This window comes from Mytilus edulis, chromosome 3 (genome assembly GCF_963676685.1).
Source record: "Mytilus edulis chromosome 3, xbMytEdul2.2, whole genome shotgun sequence".
Taxonomy (NCBI): domain Eukaryota; kingdom Metazoa; phylum Mollusca; class Bivalvia; order Mytilida; family Mytilidae; genus Mytilus; species Mytilus edulis.
The window spans coordinates 90,875,706-90,897,642 of NC_092346.1; the positions used below are offsets into that span (position 1 = coordinate 90,875,706).

At 33.0% G+C, this 21,937-nt stretch overlaps 1 protein-coding gene across 10 annotated transcripts; it reads right to left on the reverse strand.

Moving 5' to 3' along the window:
* Window positions 1-498: 498 nt before the first annotated feature.
* Window positions 499-21,865, reverse strand: LOC139514679 (uncharacterized). 10 transcript variants are annotated; one of them, XM_071304166.1, is made up of 5 exons: window positions 21,805-21,865; window positions 19,037-19,102; window positions 13,843-13,944; window positions 11,980-12,109; window positions 499-9,762 (listed from the first exon to the last, which is right to left on the reverse strand). In XM_071304166.1, the coding sequence occupies exon 5, from the start codon at window positions 9,689-9,691 to the stop codon at window positions 626-628; it is 9,066 nt and encodes a 3,021-aa protein (XP_071160267.1). In that variant the 5' UTR covers window positions 9,692-9,762; window positions 11,980-12,109; window positions 13,843-13,944; window positions 19,037-19,102; window positions 21,805-21,865; the 3' UTR covers window positions 499-625. The 10 variants fall into 10 exon arrangements, with proteins under 10 accessions (XP_071160267.1, XP_071160263.1, XP_071160262.1 ...); XM_071304162.1 differs by lacking the exon at window positions 19,037-19,102 and having other exon boundaries at window positions 13,855-13,944; window positions 21,784-21,865; XM_071304161.1 differs by lacking the exon at window positions 19,037-19,102 and having other exon boundaries at window positions 21,784-21,865.
* Window positions 21,866-21,937: the final 72 nt, after the last annotated feature.

The window sequence follows — 21,937 nt, forward strand, 5'->3', positions numbered from 1 at the left end:
GCTGCAATGCAAATGCATATTTACATTTGCTTGATAATACATATACTCCTTGAAATAAGCCATTAAGTTACACGTTTAGAATAGATATACATCATCAATGTATAATATGTGCAGTAAATGAATAAATTCTATGTACTTTTAATATGTACTCAGATTCAGAATCCTTGACTTTTTATTACAAATTATAAAAAAAAGAATAAATTAGTATTTTTTAAAACATTTTTTCAAAACCAGTAATCTTCTTCTTAAATTAAAGGTGCTTTTCAAAATGTGTTTTATTGATAAAAATAATCAAATTTGAGTTAAATTGTGATTAAAACTTACAAAAGTCCTGCATAATAACTTAGTCAACTTGTTTTTCTATTGATTTGTATAAAAAATGGATAATAATAAAATGTACTCATAAATGACTTGAACATGTAGAATCATTAAAAAAGCTGTAAATTTACAAATTTAAGATTTCCACAAAGCATGTTTTTTATAACTTTTAATAAGCATTCATTGTAACTCTTTAAAACAAACAAAAGAATGAAAATGCTGACTGCTTTTAATTATCTACCCTTAGAAGCAAATTATCTCCCCTGCTGGAAAGAATTCCTAATACAATATAACATATTTTTTCTCCTCAGACTGTAAAGAAAAGATAAATATCTTGATCATCTTTGTCCATATTGACTACACGTAAATTAACATCATCAATACCCTCTGGTAAGTTTACAACAGTATTATATATTGGTCCATAATAATCAGGAATTCGGATGTTGGCTGCATATGGCTTTGTTAGTTTCTGTGGAACATTTACAACACGGTTAACGTTTTTGTTTTCATTGTTTTCTGTGTCAATCACGGTTTGTGTTATGAGTTTATTTTTCCCAAACTTAAAGAAACATTCCTTTTGTTGATTTTCATTGTTCATAGAAATACCTTCCATCACTCCATCTGTTCCAATTGAATTTTTCTTGTCTAGTATAATCACTGGCTTGGAAACTATCTTCTTTCTGATCTGTTTATCTATTTTACTAGGAGTTTGACCAACATTTGTTTCATCAACTTCTCTTTTGATTTCAACTGTATCTATTCTATTACTTTGAACTGTATCTATTCTATTATTTTGAACTGTATCTATTCTATTATTTTGAACTGTATCTATTCTATTATTTTGAACTGTATCTATTCTATTACTTTGATCTAGGTCTATTAGTCTGTTGTTTCGAACTTTGTCTTCTTTGTTATTTTGGGATTTACTTTCTTTGTATGGAGTTTCACTTTCTATCATATGGAATTTTATATCATATTTAAAATTGGGCACACGTTTCTCAGTATCAAAGATGCTACTTTCCTTTTTTACAGTTTTCTGAAGACTTTTTCCTTCTACATCCTCAAGATGATCTAATCTAGTTGCAGTATATATAAACTGATTTTCCTGCATTTCTCTCTCGGTATAATCATGATCATGAACAATTATCTCTTCAATCAAAACATTGGGTACTGTATCAGTCAACTGTCCATCCTTGAGTGATTGTACCCAATCAGAAATTTCCATGGTGCTTGGAGCAGTTACCTTATCAACGGTACTCTCTTTTGAATTGTTTATAATATCATTTTCTAATATGTTTTCTTCGTAAATATCATCACCCTCAAAGTCAGACTCATCGTCCTCAGTATAACTATGTTCTTGATGACCATCCTGCTCATCCTCTATGTCCAATGGTTTTTCATGGTGACCATCCTGCTCAACCTCCATAATCAATGTTTTTTCATGGTGACCATCCTGCTCAACCTCCATAATCAATGGTTTTTCATGATGACCATCCTGCTCAACCTCCATAATCAATGGTTTTTCATGATGACCATCCTGCTCAACCTCCATAATCAATGGTTTTTCATGATGACCATCCTGCTCAACCTCCATAATCAATGGTTTTTCATTATGACCATCCTGCTCAACCTCCATAATCAATGGGTTTCTAGGATGACCACCCACCTTGTCCTGTATACCCAATAGATTTTCTTGATTACCATCCTGCTCAACCTCCATAACCAATGGGTTTGCCATTTTGATAAATTTACTGGCGCCATCTACAGTAGGTGTTTGCTGTCTTTTCCTGGTATTATTCACCTCCAAGGAATGATGCATGTCTGGCATTACGTCAATTTCCAATTTGATTTCCTGTTTTGTTGAATCTATAACTGGTGTAAAGCAAAATGAAACATATTTTATTGTCTTATGAAATTTTCTTTTATGTTTAGATGCTTTGTCTATGTTCTCTACGATGACACCACAGAAATTACAACGATACTGTCTTGTGTCTTTTTTATGGACTCTTTTATGATGTGCATTCAGATTTGTTTTATCAGGCAATATAGCCCCACATAAATCACAAATAAAAAATTCATCTGAAGTTACTTCATTCGCTTTCATTAAGCTGTGAACAGTCGTTCTGTCTTGATCTCCATTCAACTCTTGTAGGTTAGCAGCAACACATCTGTGACTTGATAATAGCACTTCATTTGTTTCATGGTCATATCTTTGAACATGCTTTGATTTTGTTGGTTGAATACTTGTATTGATATCGCTTGTAACTGTACAGGTTTTGACCGAGTTGATGTTAGAATGAGAAGACTGTGCTGGGGTGACATTTGATGCTGTTTGATTTGGTCCTAATGATTTGTTTTGAGACTGGACATTTTTTATCATTGGAACTGGTATTTTAGATATTTGACTTTGTCCTGCACTTTTTGACTGAATTCTCCTAGACAACTGTGTTATTGTATCGTTGCAAGATAAAGATGGTTTATTTGTAGATGGCTCAATTATAGGTTCTTTCCCTGGTGAAGAATTCATTAAACTTTGTAAAAAGCTGACAGCATCCAAAGTTTCTCTAATTTGTTTTTTTGACTGATTCCCTCTCATATGTTTTGAACCTATAATCTTTGATCTATCTATTTCCTCTTTATTTGTGTGTGACAAGTCAGATGTTTTACTTTTTCTTGCGATATACCTTGTATCTAGTGGAACAATTATTCCATGTTTCTTCTCTTTGTGTCTTCTGTGACTTCGTGACTCGGTGAATGTTTGACCACAGATATTACATTTATATTTGTTCCCATGATAAACCTTTCTGTGGTGCAACATATCTTTAAAGTATGCAAAAGACATCTGACATATTGCACATTTGATCTTTTTTTCACGTACGTATACATCTTTATGTAGTCTTTCTATGTGCATTTGATATCCTCGCCTTGTCAACACCTTACCACAAAACTCGCATGTCCTCTTTGCAGAATCATGAGTATCCTTTTTATGAAAGTCCAAATCTTTTTGAAATGCAAAGGTTCTGAAACATATGGGACATGTAATATTTTTTTCAGTCAGATGTCTATTGACATGTTTTCTGCAATCCTTTAACCGATTTATAACCTTGCCACACAGTTTGCAAGCACATCTTTTGTCTCCCATTTTCATAATATAATCCTCTGCCTTTGATCCTTCAACAATATCAGTAGATGTGACATCAATATATTTTATGTTCTGCGGAGCTTTCTGAACATTTTTCTCTACTTTTGTGTAATTATGATCTTCCATTAAAGAAGATGTATTTGTCATTTCATTTGTGTGACGGACATTATGTATTTTCAACAGGTGTTGATGCAATGCTATTTCAATGGAAAATGGTGTATTACAAATATAACATTTGCGTAATCTTTCTGAATGCATTCGCTTAATATGCACTTTAAGACAATGTTTCTGTTTGAAAATTTTGCCACATTGATTACAAACTGCAGCATTTGTATATGTAAAGGATCTGCTGTGTTCACACATATAACCAGCCCAATAAGAACTCTTATCAAATTTGAAGAAATGGTTACAAACTTTACAATGGACACCATTTAGTTCTTTAACTGGTTTTTTATGTTTTTTGCGGGCATCTACAAACTTTTTTTGTAGTAGCTTAAATCGTTTCTTCTGCATTTCCCTTTTCAATACCAAACTTTTTTTCCTTTCCTCTTTAGACAATTGTTTTTGTTTTTTGCTGATCTGAAGTTTATTTTTAGCATTTAAATGACTGACATCTATTCCTTCTTTATCTGGAGTTAATAATTCATCTTTTGCTTTGTTCTTCTTTTCATTGATATAAGCATCATTACTTTCTCTTGCACTTAGTAAAGGTAGTTCAGTAGAGAGTGTTAAGGGTTGAGTGTTGGAGGAATCATATTCTTGCTCATTTGTCTCTTTTGCCAGGGTATCAGACAAGTTCACTCCTGTGTTATTTGGCATAACACATATTTTACTTTTAATGTGTATGACAAAACTGCCTCCATTAGGAAAATCTTTTCCACATGTACATACAAGAAGTTCCTGACCAAAGTGCTTCCTCATATGCAAATCTAAAAATTCTTGGCGATTAAATTTTTCATTACAGATCTGGCATGTGTATAATAACTGCAGATGTTCATGCTTCTTGTGAGGTTCGTACCATGGTGAACTTAATCTGCCTTTGTAATATGTTGACATCTTCGTTCCTCTACCACAAACAAGACAGATAACTGGCCATACATATTTTACATCTGATAATTTGTGCTCATGCAAATGAAAATACAGATCACTATAATTGTTAAACTTTGCAGTACAAAGGTCACAGCAATAAATCCCATCTTTATCACCGATATCAGATTCATCAATATCCATTCCAAATGAGTAAAAATCAGCAGTACTAAAAAGCTCTTTGAAATCTGGTTTCAAAGAATCTGTATTTTTATCATTTTTTGGCTTGCTACTTTCTGATAATCTAACATTCTTATCTATGTTGTTCTTAGATTCCTTTGACTGAATTGACGGTTTTTCTACAAATTTTGCATTTGATTTCTTGTTTCTTGAGCTTCTCCGTCTATCTATAATAGAGGACTGCTCTTCTTGAACGTTTACCCCCTGTTTGACACCTACACTATCAATGGATTGTTCATCAAAACCTGGTAACTGTTTCACATCATTATTAGCTGAAGATTCTGCTAGAAAAAGTCCCTCCTTTACTGGCTGTTCATCAAGGTCATTTCCCTGCCTAACAAGAATGTCATCAACTGACTTTTCTTCACTATAAAGCTCTTGCTTGTCAACCTCACTTTTGTCCTTAATGTTTTGATTGTCAATAAATTTCATTTTGAGGCATCTTTTATAATGCGTAATGAATCTTGGGATTGCACTTTTAACTTTGTATTTATTACATATATCACAATTCAAGTATCCCTTGCTTTTTTTGTCATGGCATATCTGTTTATGTATTTCTTTGAACTTCTTACTTTTAAATGCATTAGGACTACATTTGTATCTTGGACAAATGAAAGGCAACATTTCCTGATCTTCCATTTTGTGTGCTTCTTTGTGAAGGTTAATTTCTTCTTTGGAAGAACGTGTATTATAGATGTATCCAAGGCCACACTGAAAACAAATGAAGACATCTTGGCCAGAATGTTTACAAGGTAAGTGGACTATAAGATAGCGATAATTCTCAAAGCCAATTTTACAATGGCCACAAACAAATAATGATTGGTCAGTTCCTAAATCCTTTTTAGTTGCATTTGAAGAATCAAGTTTTTGGTCATTCCTGTGTGCAGTTGTAAACTCGCCTTTATGACGTAATAAATGTCTTTCCTTTTTATTTAATATAACTTTATGTGGTTTCCCTTTTTTCTTCTTGTATTTGGTTTTAGTATATGACCATGAATAAGCCAGTTTATTTTTCTTAATTGTACCAGAATGTGTTGTGTCTTCATCAGATTTAGTAGTCATGGTTATATCTATTTCATTGTCAGTATGATTTCCATTACTAATTGTATCAGGATTGATGGATTCTAATTCTTTTTCAACAATTGATTCAGTATATGTGCTACTGCAACTCTCTTCCGAATCTTTCCGAACTGCTTTTTGATTGCTACTGTGGACCTGTATTTCTTTCTTTCTCAAACTATCAAGGTTTGAATTCCAATTAAATTTTACAGTGTTATATATAATCTTCTTTTTTTCTCCAGTGACAAAACCAGTTGTATATTTTTTATTTTGTTTACGAGTTCGTAGACTTCTACATTGTTGTTTTCCATCAGATGTTTCCAAATCATTATCTAAATCAAGTTCAATGCTTTCAGTTTCTAACTTTTCAGATAATTTAGAGGAGAAGCTGCTTTTACTTGTATTTCTTGATGTGTTGTTTGCTTCTAAAATATTTTTGTCAGACTCAATTACAGGATTTCGATTTAATTCTTTCAGATCATTGATACATTGAAACCCAGCTTGATCTTTATTTTGATTGGATGATTTTTCAGATTTATCCCCTGCTTTTGTCTTCATGAATCCTGTTTTTCTATCTGCAGATTCAGCAGACTTGGATTGTTGGTTAGTACCAACAGCTTCAGTTGCTGAGTAAACAGATTCAGCAGACTCTGATTGTTGGTTAGTACCAACAGCTTCAGTTGCTGAGTAAACAGACTTTATTGGCTTTGTCAACTGGTCAGTAATAACAAATGCAGACGGAGATGCTATTGTTGTTTGGTTTGTATAGATAGTTGAACTTGTAGATGTAACAGGATTTGTTGACCTTTTTGATTGTTCAGTGCAGTTAGTTGATAATGAAGATGTTGTTGCTTCAGCTTCCATATCAATGATTCCAGTCTTAAATGGGCAGTAACTGAGGACAGACTGAATGTTTCCTTGATTCATTATAGGGAGTAAAATTGGACTCTTCAACTCTGACAATTTACTGTTAGCTGTTAAACTTGACAAATTACTCTTATTTAAGACTCCTGCATTTTGGATTAAAGTTTGTGCTTCCGAAGTTTTACTAGGAGTTTGTATTTGTGTAGATAATTTTTGTCCTATCAAATCATTTGCATTTGGTATGTGTATGCCATGACTGAAAGCTGCTGGCAATCTAGGTTGGTCCACTTTAACTGAGATGGGAACATTGGAAAGAGATAACCTATCCGAAATGTCATGACTTTTTTTCATTGGGTCAAATCTGAGAAATGATTCTATTTTCCCATCTTTTATAACAGGCAGAATTACACGACTACATGATGCTGTTTGACTTTTTTTATTCGTATCCACCTTAGACATGTTTTTGCTGCCAGTAGCTACAATTTTGTTATTTGTCTTCTTTAATCCATCATTTTCTTTGATGCTCTCTTTAAGAATTTCAGTGTTTTCTTCGTGTTTACTGATTACTTCCATATCGCTCATGTCGCTGGTAGATGATTTTTCATCTTTTCTAACGAAATTGCTTCTTGTTTTCCTTTTATCAGCAGATTTAGACACTAGTGAATCAGATTTCTCTGATGCTACTTGAAGTTTCTGTTTTTCACTATTGTTTATTTCTGATTCACTGCTGTTTGATTTGCATTCCTCCTTTTCACCATTTTCTGTATTAATCTCAGAAGCTCTTGAGGTAAACATGGCAAATAAATTCCTACCATCTGCACTTACAGATTCTTTCTTTTTCAAAGGCCTTTTGAAAATATACTGCCTTCCTCTGGGTGCTCCCTCCTTTTCTTTGTTCATTAATCTTTCTTCACTTTCATTTTCCTGAGATTCATCACAGTTCATATCTTTCATGTCTTTGTCAATTACCATAGTTTTGTTCCTTTCGTTATCTAACTTTTCTTCTTTTTCGAAAAATCCTTCTACAATAATCATATTTTCATCCATAATATCACCTTTGTTTTTTTGTGTTAGTGTTTTATATCTTTGTCTCGCTGCTCCAGGACATGTCTTCAGATGCTTTTTTAAATCAATTCCTGAGTCTAATCTCTGTCTACAGTTTGTACAATACTTGAAGCCATGATCTGATTGATGTAATTCATATTGTTGTTTATCAGTGAACATCCTGCTACAAACAGTACAGACATGTACAACAGTGTCGTCTGCAAGTTTGCTGTGAATGTTAATATGATGAATCATGGTTTTATAGTCACAGAAAACATTGTCACACACACCACATTTGAATGGAAAATCTTCTGTATGATCTACTTTGTTGTGTGTTTTCAACTCAGAATGTGTATCAAATTTCTTGTTACAAAGTTGGCATACTAAGAAATGCTTATCATTTATATGTATATTTAATTCCATTTGTCCTCTACATTTACGGTCACAATGTTTACACTCAAGTGGTGTATATTTCCCAGGTGGTGTATTAACTTTATCGCCAAAGTCATGAGTATTACGGGGACGCTTCTTCTTATTTTTTTTGTGCACTACTGTATACAAATGTTTCTTGAAGTCCTTGGAAGAAAAATTGTCATTACATTGGTCACATCTCAATAAACCCCTTTCTTTATGTGTTATACCAATGTGTTTGTCCAGCATGTCTAAACACAAAAATTTACTGTTGCATACATTACAATGATACAAAAATTCTAATTTCTCAGTTTGATGACTCAATTTATGCTTATAAAACCGTGCTGTTCCACTTACTCCAAGTCCACACATACAACAGATATCCACTTTATCAAAACCATGTTCTTTAAGATGAAGGTATAATTTTTCAAACTTTCCAAAAGATTCTTGACAACTGAAACATCTATATATTTCACTTTTATATTTATAGATTTTATGATAAATACTAATTCCCTCTTTTGTTGTTTCCTTGTTAACTCCAAAGTCTAAACATGACAATACTGAGCCTGAACATTTCCTATCATTGCGATCATCAGAGACTGCTTTTTTGTTTTTAAATAATGTTTTTGGTGGACTTATTTTATGATCTACTGTTAACATTTCGCATTTTTCTATTGGATCATTCAAATGATAATATAAGCCAACTCCAGACTTAAAGTCCTTTGAACACATGTGACAGTTGTATAAATAACTTCCATTGTGCACCTGCAAATGGACTTCTAACAATGTTGAATTTTGAAACTGTTCTTTGCAAATGGTACAACTATGACTTAATTCATCAGGATTGCTTTTATGTTTATGTTTGTGTTTATTATACAAGTGTTGTTTATCGAATCCTAGCCCACATTGAAGGCAAATCCTTGTTTCAAATCCTGAATGTGTTTTAAGGTGAATATATAATTCTGATGGTGTCAGGAATACCTCATTACAAAGACTACAATTAAAAACAGGTTCCCTGCTGATAAGTTTTGGTTTTTCTTTCTCATTGCCTTGGTTAATGTTCGGTAAATGATGCCTATAGTGTTTAACAAATTCTACAGGATTAACGGAAAACGTCTTATCACATGATCCACACTGGATTAGATCAGGATTTCTATGTCCTTCCATGTGAAAGTCTAGTAGGACTTTGGTTGTAAACCCCATACCACAATTGTCACATTCAAAAGGCATTTCTGGTAAGATATATTTCCTTCTAGTGATGTGGGTTTGATAATTATTTCCATCCCTGAAACCAGTGCCACAATTATTACAGTAGTTGAGTAAGTCAGATCTTGTAGCCTGATGATATCCCACTATGTGTGTGAACAGATCAAAGAATGTTCTAAATATAGCTCGACATTCAAAACATTGGAATGATCCACACTGATAATGGTTGCGTTCACATACTTTATTTGTGAGATTTTCATTTGAAGGAATGTCTCTTACAGAATCTGTATCTGGAATTTTCTGAGATCCTTCGAATTCTGGCATAGAAGTTTGCACCTCCTGCACAGAATCAGTGTCAATGGAATCGCCATCCATCTCCATCTTGTATGTGTCTTCACTTAACTACTCATACGTTACAAGAGTTACAACAGCTCATGGTGGAAATATATATCCTGCAAAGAAAGAAAGGAATTCTAATTTACAGTTATGTATATACAGTCGACTCTCGTTATCTCGAAGTCAGTCGGACCACAGAAATATTTCGAGATACATGTAGTTCGACTCAAACGAAAACCTGAAGTTTGCCAGAACAAGAGACACAACTCTTGCTTAGCTTGGTAAAGCTAACATAAATCCGGGTGAATATGGGAAGGGGATCGATATTCTGGTATCAGATCGATGTATTTGTATGTCATGGTCTTTCATTATTATAATAACATTATTTTTACTTATTCAATTGTTTCCGTTACATTTTTTTCCTATGGCTTTTATCCGAGAGAGTAATTTACAATCGATAGTTTCATTATTCAGGTCGTTTATAGTTGACAAAAGGGTTTATTCTCGGATACAAGAGATTTTAGATAATTAAGATTTCTCTTCATTTTGTTTTATCTCGCTCTTTCTTTTCAAAAGAAAACACAACAGGATTAAAGGCGCCGATTGAGTAGTTTTTAGGTGATCATCAACGGAAGTCATAATCCTTACTTAATACACACCCAAGCTCATTAGTTTAATTACAATTAATTGTTTTGTAAACATTTTAAATACTTTTTCATGAACATTAACAATGTATCACTTATTATTTATAAAAATTCTATAAAAGATAATCTCAGGTAAACACTCGTGGAAATAGCATGTCATAAATCAATACAGTGACTGGAAATTTAATTACACATGTATTGTCAGATTACCTCTTCAATCCATTTAAATGCCGGAGGTCATGTTTTGAGATATGTGTATTAGTTCGAGATAAATTATGAATTTTGAATGCTTTTGTTAACTTTGGGATCGTTAATTTAGTTCGACTCAACCGAAATTTTGACTCATCAGGAGTCGAATTACATACATTTATGTGAACAAAGTTCGGGACCACGTGAAAACTTCGACTCATCCGAAATTTCGAGTCAACCGAGTTCGAGACAACGAGAGTTAACTGTATTAAGATCTACTTTCTTAAAACTAATTTTTGGTAATCTAAATGTCTTAGTTTATACATTCAATCAACCATATAAAATCCTTAGAAATAAAAAGATCAGTTGTTTTCTGATGTATGTTATAAACGACCACCATGTTTATTTGTATTTTCTGTGTGTCTATGATAGTACAGTAGACTTATGGATAATCAGATATCTAAAGAGCCTGTATCGCTCACCTAGGTGTATGGAAATTTTCACTCAATAATGGAAACCTCTAAAACATTATGGACTAGAAAGAATTCATGACAAAAATCTCTTTTTTATTGATCTTGTACATAATGTACTGCTTATTATTTTTTCTGTTTACAGTTTCTTTCTATCTTCCATTGCTTTTGCCAAAAAAGGAAAAAGGTAAACATAATGTTGTCATTTAAAGGCAATCCCTTTAAAGAGTCTAATATCGATTTTGGGAAATCTGACTTATATGTAGATCTTGTCTTGTTGAGAATTTTTTTTTAAAGTGTCTTTCTATCTTTTATGTTATTCAAGATGATATACAAAAACGCAAACATTTGGGGAAAAAATGCCATTTATAAGCAAGAACTCCAATAAGATATAAACCATGTTGACTTATTTGTAGATTTTGTCTTTCTGATATATTTTTGTCTTTTAAAGTGTCTTTCTATCTATCATAATTCTAAAGATAATAGGTAAAACCACTAAACATCATCATTAAAAAGATTAAAGCATTACAATTTCAACCATGTTAGTTTATCTGTAGAAATTGTTTACCTGATTATATTTACTTATTCCAGTTTGTATCTATCTTTTATACTCATTGTACTTTTGAAGATCTTTGATAAAAAGTCAACTAATTGGTCAAAATCATCATTAAAGAGCAACAACTTCATTAAGGACCAAAGAAGTCATCTTACAAGTTTAGCAATGTTGTAAATCTTGTCTTGCCGATCATTTTTGCTGTTTCATTGTTTCTCTTTATATCTTTTATAGTTTTCAAGATATTATGCAAAAAATAATTTACATTGGTAAAACTTTTCGTTTCTAACTCTTGAAATTGTCTGATAGTTTTGATTCGAATGAACAATAGGTTGATCTTAACATTCTTGACAGTTTTCCCATGTCATATTTTCTCTATTTATAATGGTTTTCTAGATGATAGACAAAACTATGTTCTTTTTTGAGCACTGTTGGTTATCAGACAGGATAATTGGACACATTTTTAAAACTATTTACCCAAATAATGATTGTGGCCAAGTTTGGTCATATTTGGCCCAGCAGTTTTGTAAAAGTTAACTTATGGTGACAATGGATGACAGGCGCCAAGTGATGAAAAAAGCTAACTTTGTCCTATGATTCAGGTGAGCTAAAAATAGAAAAGATATCAACTATTGTAACATTTTTTTTTCAAAACATCAAATCCATTACTCCTGTTACTTATTATTTACTATATGATTATGGTCTATTCTATCAAGTTTACAAATTTCAAATAAGAATATCAAATTGAAATATTCATGAAAATTTGGGAAATCCTTGTACAATTGTAAATTTTATCTAGTTTCTCTAGTATGAGGAAATCAACATGGAAGCATCTCCATTACAATACTGTAATTTCAGAAATTATTGTGTGTATTTATTATTGTGGATTTGTCATTTTAGACTAAAATGTTATTTTTATTTTTTTATAATATTAAGAAAAATCCTGTTTAATTCATATTAAAACAAGAATGTGTCCAAAGTACACGGATGCCCCACTCGCACTATCATTTTCCATGTTCAATGGACCACGAAATTGGATAAAAAATATAATTAAGCATTAAAATTAGAAAGATAATATCATAGGGAACATGTGTACTAAGTTTCAAGTTGATTGGACTTCAACTTCATCAAAAACTACCTTGACCAAAAACTTTAACCTGAAACATGCACTTTCATTTTCTATGTTCAGTGGACCGTGAAATTGGGTCAAAAGTTTGATTTGGCTTTAAAATTAGAAAGATCATATCATAAGGAACATGTGTACTAAGTTTCAAGATGATTGGACTTCAACTTCATCAAAAACTACCTTGACCAAAAACTTTAACCTGAAATATGCACTTTCATTTTCTATGTTCAGTGGACCGTGGAATTGGGGTCAAAAGTTTAATTTGGCTTTAAAATTAGAAAGATCATATCATAAGGAACATGTGTACTAAGTTTCAAGTTGATTGGACTTCAACTTCATCAAAAACTACCTTGACCAAAAACTTTAACCTGAAATATGCACTTTCATTTTCTATGTTCAGTGGACCTTAAAATTGGGGTCAAAAGTTTAATTTGGCTTTAAAATTTGAAAGATCATATCATAAGGAACATGTGTACTAAGTTTCAAGTTGATTGGACTTCAACTTCATCAAAAACTACCTTGACCAAAAACTTTAACCTGAAGCGGGACAGACGGACGAACGAACGACCAGACGGACGGACGGACGAACGGACGCACAGACCAGAAAACATAATGCCCCTTTACTATCGTAGAATCGTAGGTGGGGCATAAAAATTCAAAAATTTTTTGGTCATAGCTCTCCAACTGTTATTGTTTTGATAATTGCTTGACTTTCAAGTTTCAAATACTTGGCTTAAAACATTCCATAAATTTTACAGATGCTATCATGAGTTGTTTGACCGTTATGGATTAAACATTTCACAAATGATATCAAATATGTTCCTTTTGTTGTAACTAACAATCCCGTTCCCTTTCATGAATGTACCGAATTAGACTATTTACCGGATTTGTTATAACATGAGCAACACGACGGGTGCCTCATGAAGAGCAGGATCTGCTCACTGTTCCAGAGCACCTGAGATCACCCCAATTTTTGGTGGGGTTGGTGTTGCTTATTCTTTAGTTTTATATGTTGTGTCATGTTTGCTCTTGTTTTTCTTTTTCATTTTTAGCCATGTGGTGTTGTCAGTTTATTTCGATTTATAAGTGTGACTGTCCCTCTGGTATCTTTCATTTCTCTTCCAGATGAAGGAATATCAATTGTCTGATTCATGTAACACCTTGGAATTTGTCTGAAGCAACCCAAAAAGAATTCATACTTTTAACAAAAATACCTTTACACTCACTTCTCCTCATATGTCTTCATGAACCAAATACAATTACAGCAATGTTAAATATTTCTTGTCATTTCTTTGGGTTTCAGACTTTCAGTGAACCTGAAATCAGAGACATAACAATTAACAATTCTAAAACAATCTATCAAAATGTATTTGACATAAAATAATTATCTCCTGCTGTGTCAATTCTAATAATCTGCTTCGCTCAGCGCAGCTGGATACGCCCACAGAGGTACAACCATTACAGTTGGGGCAAAAATGGACACAATATTCAAGCTTGATACAGGTCTGAATTTGGATTGTAATTAAATATTTGACATATTATAGGTTTCTGAATAAATGTAGTCAAAGAACTTGAAATTGATTATTGAATTTAATTTATATTCAATTTAAGATTTCTTGCTGTTGTGTTAATTCTCAATGTCATATTAGAAATTTATGAAAATCAAAAGGGAGCTTACTTCAATAGATATAAACAATTCACCAAAGTTTCATGAGAATTGCTGACAGCTTTTTGGAGTTATTGTATGAAAAATTGAAAATCTCCCGTTTTTTAAAGAATAAAACCCCATACTCAGAAATGTAAAATGTTAAATTTATTCAAGTCTTAAGGGAGCTTACATCAATAGATATAAACAATTCACCAAAGTTTTATAAGAACTGCTGAAAGCATTTTTGAGTTTTTGTCCGAAAACTGGAAAATCCCCCTTTTTTATGTATAAAACCCAGAAACTCGGAAACATAAAATCTTATATTTATAAAAATCGAAAGGGAGCTTATGTCAATAAATATAAAAAATTCACCACAATTTCTTGCAAGTTTGAATTGTGAAAGCATTCTTGAGTTATTATCCGAAAACTAGAAAATTCCCCATTTTTGAATGAATAAAACACCACCATATGCATGCCCACAACTCAGATATGTAAATTATGAAATTTCTGCTGTATATTTTGACAATAAAGATGCATAAGTTGTTGTTTTGATTATTTATTTTTCAGATTTTCTAAATAGTTTACAACGACAGATGACAGGAGACAATGGACGCCAAGTGATGACATATGCTCACAATCGCATGGGGACCTTCGACTTCGGGCCCCGGTGAGCTAAAAAGGAAAATTTGAATAAGAAACAGTTTGCATCAATTTTAAAAAGTTAGCAATGGGGAATGTGTCCATGGGTCGCAGATGACGGCCCTGTTTGCATACATGTATAACATTATAAAGGGGCATAAATCAAGAACGGTAATACTGATGCTTACCAAAGTTATACTTGATCACAGTTTAGTGTGAATAAGCATGGTGTATAAGTCTCATCACATTTGGCTGAGGCAAATTAAACTAAAGTTAGATTTGTGATTTTTTTTGTGTTTTAACGCCACTTTATTAAGCACCACATTTAGGCAATTTTGTGGTGGCCAGTTTTAATTGGTGGATGAAGCTAGAGTGCCCGGAGAAAACCAACAACCTTAGATAGGAAAACTGACAATCCTAGTCGATGAAGCTTAGAGTCGAGTGCACCCACGGGGTTCGAACTCACAAACTTAGTTTTGTTAAAACAAGTAAAACAACAAGATGGGTAGAAAAGGTTAGGAACTGTCAACGGATGTGTAGAAATGTTCCAGAATGGGTTTTCTCGCCGAAAAATCACTGACATACTTAAAATTCCCAAGTCAACAGTTATTGACAATGTTCAGAAATTTATAGCTACAGGTTCTGTGGAGAATTAACCAAGAAGTGGCCAACCATTGTTTGTAAAACCACTCGACTACCGCAGTCTAGAATGCATTGTAAAGACAAGTTGGAGAAGTGTGACATAACAAACAAGTTTAATGAAGAAAATTGTGTTCCCATGTCTAAACGTACCATTTAGCACCATTTACATAAACATGGGTATCACAGGTGTGTAAATAAGAAAAAAATAGTGATCAGGGAAGTCAAAAAGAAGAAAAGGCTTGCATGGTGCAGAGAATAAAGGAGATGAACCACTGGAAAAAGGTTATTTTCTCTGATAAGAGCAAAATTATGATTGGACATGTTGAACATGTTTTCGTATGGCAAGAAAGAGATGAGGGGTGGAGACCGGACCTTGTTCAACCGCAGACATCACAAACAAAATATCAAATCATGATTTGGGGTTGTATTTGCTGGAATGGCTTTGGTACACTTACTCCTGTAAAAGGCAATATTAATGCTGTTAAATATCAAGAAATACTTGATGAACATTTGTGGCCAGTGCTAGCTCAGCATTTCCCGGGAGGAAATTATTTTTTCCAGGATGAAAACAACCCTGTCTATTGTGCAAGGTCAATGGAATAAAGGGTATGAACTGGCCTGCACAGTCCCCTGACTTGAATATAATAGAAAACACTTGGTTATATGTAAAAAGAAAACTTCAAACAAGTACTGGGATGATTAAATCTAAAAATGAATTGTTCCAATTGACACTGTATTTGGGTCAGTATTACTCCTGACTGTATTCAGTGCTTATACAAGTTGATTCCGAAAAGGAAATGTAATCAAGCTAAAAAGACACTTAACAAAGTATTAGAGGTAAGTTTTTTATTTTTGTTGTATTTCATTGGTTGATTTATTTACAGCGCAATTATGAACTTTACAACTTTCGTTTTGAAACGTAAACACACAACCATTGTGACCAAATACTTTTTGCACATCTCTGTATGCTGTTTTTGTAAAGTGTTTGTCACCTGCATTTTTTGCTATATATTTCAGATAAAAACACACTTTTTCAAAAAAATATTTTTAGGACATTTATGGTTGGATTTTTATCAACAAAGCCTTAAAAGACGTAGAATTGAATCCTGGAGAACTCGGCCCTGGAGACAAGTTGGACAGAGTCCACTCCGACCGTCTAAGAAGACATCTCAGATTCTATAAAAAATCCTCTTTTAATACTTTGTCTGTGATGTCCTTATAGACTTTGTCGGATCCTCTATAAGGACATCACAGACAAAGTATTAAAAGAGGATTTGAACTGTATAAATTATAATAAATTATTAAACGATATATTTTTGATTGCAACATCATTTTTACAGCATGTTACTGAATTTGCAGGTAAATTATTTTATGTATTTTTTTTTTCTTATCATTATCAATTTATTATAAAATTAAAATGATGTTTTACTTTGTGCTTAAATCTTATGTGAATGACTTTCTGGTCTGGAGTTTGTGTACCTGCTATGTTTTACTTAGTGTTTTATATTGCAGTTATAGTTTTATTTTGAAATTGGAGTATTGCTTTCACTAATACGATGTTACTTTAAAATACTTTGTTCAAAGTATATGAAAAAGAGACTTCATCAAAACATAAGAACCATTATTTTCTCATACAGCTTTCAAGCAACCAAAATAAAAGTACTTGGGATTAACACTCAATTGTCTTTAGACAGTCTGAGTTATAATTATTTATATAAATCGGCTTCAAAACTTTCATCAGGCACATACTTTTCCCCCATTAAATCATTTATTTTGTTAGAAGTTAATTTTAGACTTAGTCTGAGTTGTTATTATGGAGGGTCCGAGTTTTCTTATTGACGGTATGAGTTGTCTTCTTAGACGGTCCAAGTGGTCTTTTTAGGAGACGGTCCGAACTGTCTCCAGGCCGACTTGTCTTGCACCCGTAGAATTGTCTAAAGTATGTTTGTTTATTTGGTAATAGTTGTGTCTTCAGGTGTTTTCCTTTTCTCTTGATGTGAACACATACAATAAATTTATATAATCTAATTTGGTTGAATATATAGTGAATTTCTAAGCAGAAAATAATATTTGTGTTTATCTTGTGAAAAAGAAATGAAAATGATTCTCCAAAAAAAAATGTAACCAAATAAACAAATAAACCTGTGACAATTCTGCTTCTATACAACTTATGGCTAATCTTGGCTGACCCGGTCGCTTGAACTTTTGACGCATACAACAATCACTTTTCCATTGTGGCGTCAGATATTTTGCTTTATGACATTAGCATTTTACGGGAACCTGTGTGATATCCAGTAATATTATTAATTCGTATATTTTAACAAATTTGATTCGTTTAGGGATAGTCACATGTTAAACTATATTTTCGAAGGTAGAGAGAAAACGGCGGATAGCAAAAAGCATATTGCACGGTTATTTTTAGAATATCTAAAAACCAATATACTTTGTGACGTCGTGTAATGAATTTCAGGATATTGTTTAAAGATTTGAAACACATGATCATCTGTGATCAATTATTTGACGAAAAAAATCTTCAAATACATAAGATGTTAAAAAAAAAAGTAAATGAAATAACAAATAATATGTTGTTATTGTCAAGGAGACAATGTAATATCTATGAAGTTCCAACAAACCTAAATGACGATTTTGATACAAATATGGTCAGAAATTAATAATATAACAAATATAGCCTTTGGATGAGGTCAATACAGGATATATCGACCCAAAGAAGTATATCGACCTCGGACTTCGTTCTCGGTCAATATACTTCTTTCAGGTCAATATATCCTTGTATCGACCTCATACAAAGGCTATATTTGTATAATGGCGAACAAATAGCGATAAGGTGTCTTTGTACCAAGTTGCTTAAAATCAAACCAAAAATGACCCCAAAATAAAAATAAAAATTAAATGTAGTTTTATATACAATATATGGCGAAAAATATCAAGTGACGAATACTTATGTCCACACTCTGTAGTTTGACAGTGACTCAGTTAGGTTTTATCAACTTTTGACGAGTTTTTCCTTGTTTTGTTTCACCAGCACAGAAAATACTATAACACAGAGATTGGTCAGTCTCAATTTCCCTATAAAACCGGTTACACTCAAAAAAGCTAGCTACATTATTTTAACGTAGTTTCATATTTTTAAAATTTACCGTTAGCAGACGACATGTAATTGCTCAATTAAAATTGAATAAAACAAAGTGCAATATTATTTTCAATGCTGTCTTTACTAATCATATTATATGAATATTATTATGATTAACCTACTTTAATAGTTTTTAAAATTAGCTATATGACTATGATATCATATATCAATTGAGAATGGATCGTGTTTAGAAAATTCTCATAAATCCAACAAACAAAATTGTTAAGGTGAAACAGGTCCTGTTTATTGTATCTAATCAAGGAATCATATAAACAATTCCTTGATCAAATATATACATTTGTACAAATGTTTTACCTGTTTTACCTACCTGTAAAAACAGTTGCATTTGTGAATTGGTTGGGATATGGTTATGATACACGTATACACATGCTAACTAAAAATGAAATTAAGATATATAAATTTCATCATCGATACTATTTAATATTTTTTTTTAATTTTCATGAATGATTGATTCCACTAAACGCTTTTTTAAAAACAAAATGGAAAAAGGCTTCAGTTTTTACCGTTTTTTTCCAAATGAAGGTTAATTACGGCCACAGCGGCAAAAAGTATAAAGGAAGGTTTGGATGGGTTTCGACGGTTATTCATTGAATAGAGAATAATGGATGAAAAAAAAATCAAGATTATAGAATAGGAATAATTGAAGAATAATCGATTGGAAATTTAGAACAGAAAAAAAATAAAGATTTATTACCAAATAATCGTTTTTATTTGTAAGCAATTCTGTTTTGTTTTGTCTTTTCCCTTTAAATCAGTCTAGTATGCTTTGTAATGAACTTGGGTTTTTACCCTAATCAAATTCTTTTCCAAATATAAAAATAATGAGAATGTCTTTCCTTAACAATTAAAACTGAGATTACTATAATGTGTTGATCTTTTTGGTCCTCGATGCTGTTCAACTTTCTACTCGTTTCGGCTTTCAAACTTTTGTATCTGGGCGTCACACGTGGGTCTTGTGTGGACAAAATACACTTCTGGCGTATTAAAATTTTGAACGTGTTGCCTTTTGCTGGCTGTTGTTCGTGTGATTCTTTGTCAATTGTGTTCTCCAATTTATTTATATTGTAGTCCTGTGTTGTCATTTTAATGTTATATTTTACATGGCCATAAAAGTGCGAGGTTTGGCATGCCACAAAACCAGGTTCAACCCACCATTTTTTCCTTTAAAAATGCCCTGTACCAAGTCAGGAATATGGCCATTGTTATATTATAGTTCGTTTCTGTGTGTATTACATTATAACGTTGTGTCGTTTGTTTTCTCTTAATTCTGAGTGTAAATTCACATTGCGATAAGACGTGTCACGGTACTTGTCTATCCCAAATTCATGTATTTGGTTTTGATGTTATATATATATGTTATATTTGTTATTCTCGTGGGATTTTGTCTATGTGTGTTACATTTTAGTGTTATGTCGTTGTTCTCCTCTTATATTTAATGCGTTTCCCTCGGTTTTAGTTTGTTACCCCGATTTTGTTTTTTGTCCATAGATTTATGAGTTTTGAACAGCGGTATACTACTGTTGCCTTTATTTATAGTAATCTCAGATTAAAAGGGTCAATCATTTCAATTAATTTTGATCAGGTTATTACAAACAATGTAATTAGCGACAATTATAAGGAGAAAATATCTTTAAAAGTAATTGAGTAATTCCTTGGAACAAATACGCTGATAGTTGAAGCATTTGACAAGGTACCACATCACCGCCTCCTACACAAGTTGGAATACTACGGCGTCAACCCCAAAACCAATAAATGGATTCGCTCTTTCCTACATAACAGAAAGCAGAGCGTGATATTAGAGGGTGCCGTCTCTTCACAAGTACCAGTACTCTCTGGTGTACCCCAAGGCACAGTCCTTGGTCCATTACTGTTCCTGGCCTACATTAATGACATGCCAGAAACAGCATCTACATCAGAGACCAAATTGTTCGCGGATGACAGCCTTCTCTTTCGTACCATCACTAACCAAGCTGACAGTGAACTTCTCCAAAAGGACTTAACAGCATTGGAAGACTGGGAAAACAAATGGCAGATGAGTTTTAATGCCAAAAAATGCCTTGTCATTAGAATATCCCCCAAAAATAGACCAGTGATACAAACATCGTACCATCTTCACGGTCATACTCTAGACACAGAGGAAGCAAGTAAATATCTTGGAGTAACCATCAGTAACAACCTAACATGGGATAAACACATAGACAATACAGTAGGCAAAGGAAACAGAACTTTGGGGTTTATACGTAGAAACCTCAAAGGCTGTACAAAACCGGTAAAGGCAGCTGCATATGTGTCCATGGTAAGACCTGCAGTGGAATATGCAAGCACAGTATGGGACCCAACCGCTCAAAATAAAATCAAGGCAATTGAACAGGTTCAGAAAAGAGCTGCACGATTTGTGAATAACAACTACACAGACCGAACACCTGGCTGTGTCACAAATATGGTTAAAAATCTAAAGTGGGAAAGCCTCGAAGAACGGAGGAAAACAAATAGATTGTGCATGCTATTCAAGATCCAGCATGAACTTATAGATATAGACCGTCACCAATATTTGACGCCGAATGATAACCGGACCAGAGGTAAAAACCGCTTCTTCCAAGAAAGAACAAGTACAGACACCTACGGCCAATCTTTCTTCCCGAGGACAATCAGGGACTGGAACAACCTACCAACAACAGTTACAGCGACCAACACCGTTGAGGGATTCAGAGCTGCCCTGAAGGCATGCTCTGAAAGGAAGTAGGAAAACCAGTTGTAAATAATTTTAATTGTATATTTTCTGCGAACGTTTTAAATGTAATTTGTAAATAGCCAAGAGAAATCTTTCTGTGTTGCCCGACACTGCGTAAAGTTTTCGCGCGGAACCATTAACATTCAGCAATGAATCCGGTTCCTTACCTGGAAGAAGAAGAAGAAGAAGTTGGTCTTCTAATGGATAGAAACAAGTGCCTGTGAATCTCAGACTGTTAGGGAAACTTTTAAGTCATATGGAAAAAATAATCTACATATTTGTAGCTCTCAGTCTGTGTTATAAGTGCATTTTTATATAATTACAGTTTAAAATACAATTCCTACATCAGCCTCAGTGCCAACGATGACGAAGTTTCCAATGGCTGTTTTAGGGTCCACTGGTTCTGAATCAAATTTGCGCGAAGGCAGAAAAGTTATAAAAATAGTAGATACCAGTTCAAATATCGGAAATTTATCA

What these genes read in the sequence shown, in the direction of transcription:
- LOC139514679 (XM_071304166.1), bottom strand. Translation starts at nt 9,691, where the DNA reads ATGGAGATGGATGGCGATTCCATTGACACTGATTCTGTGCAGGAGGTG.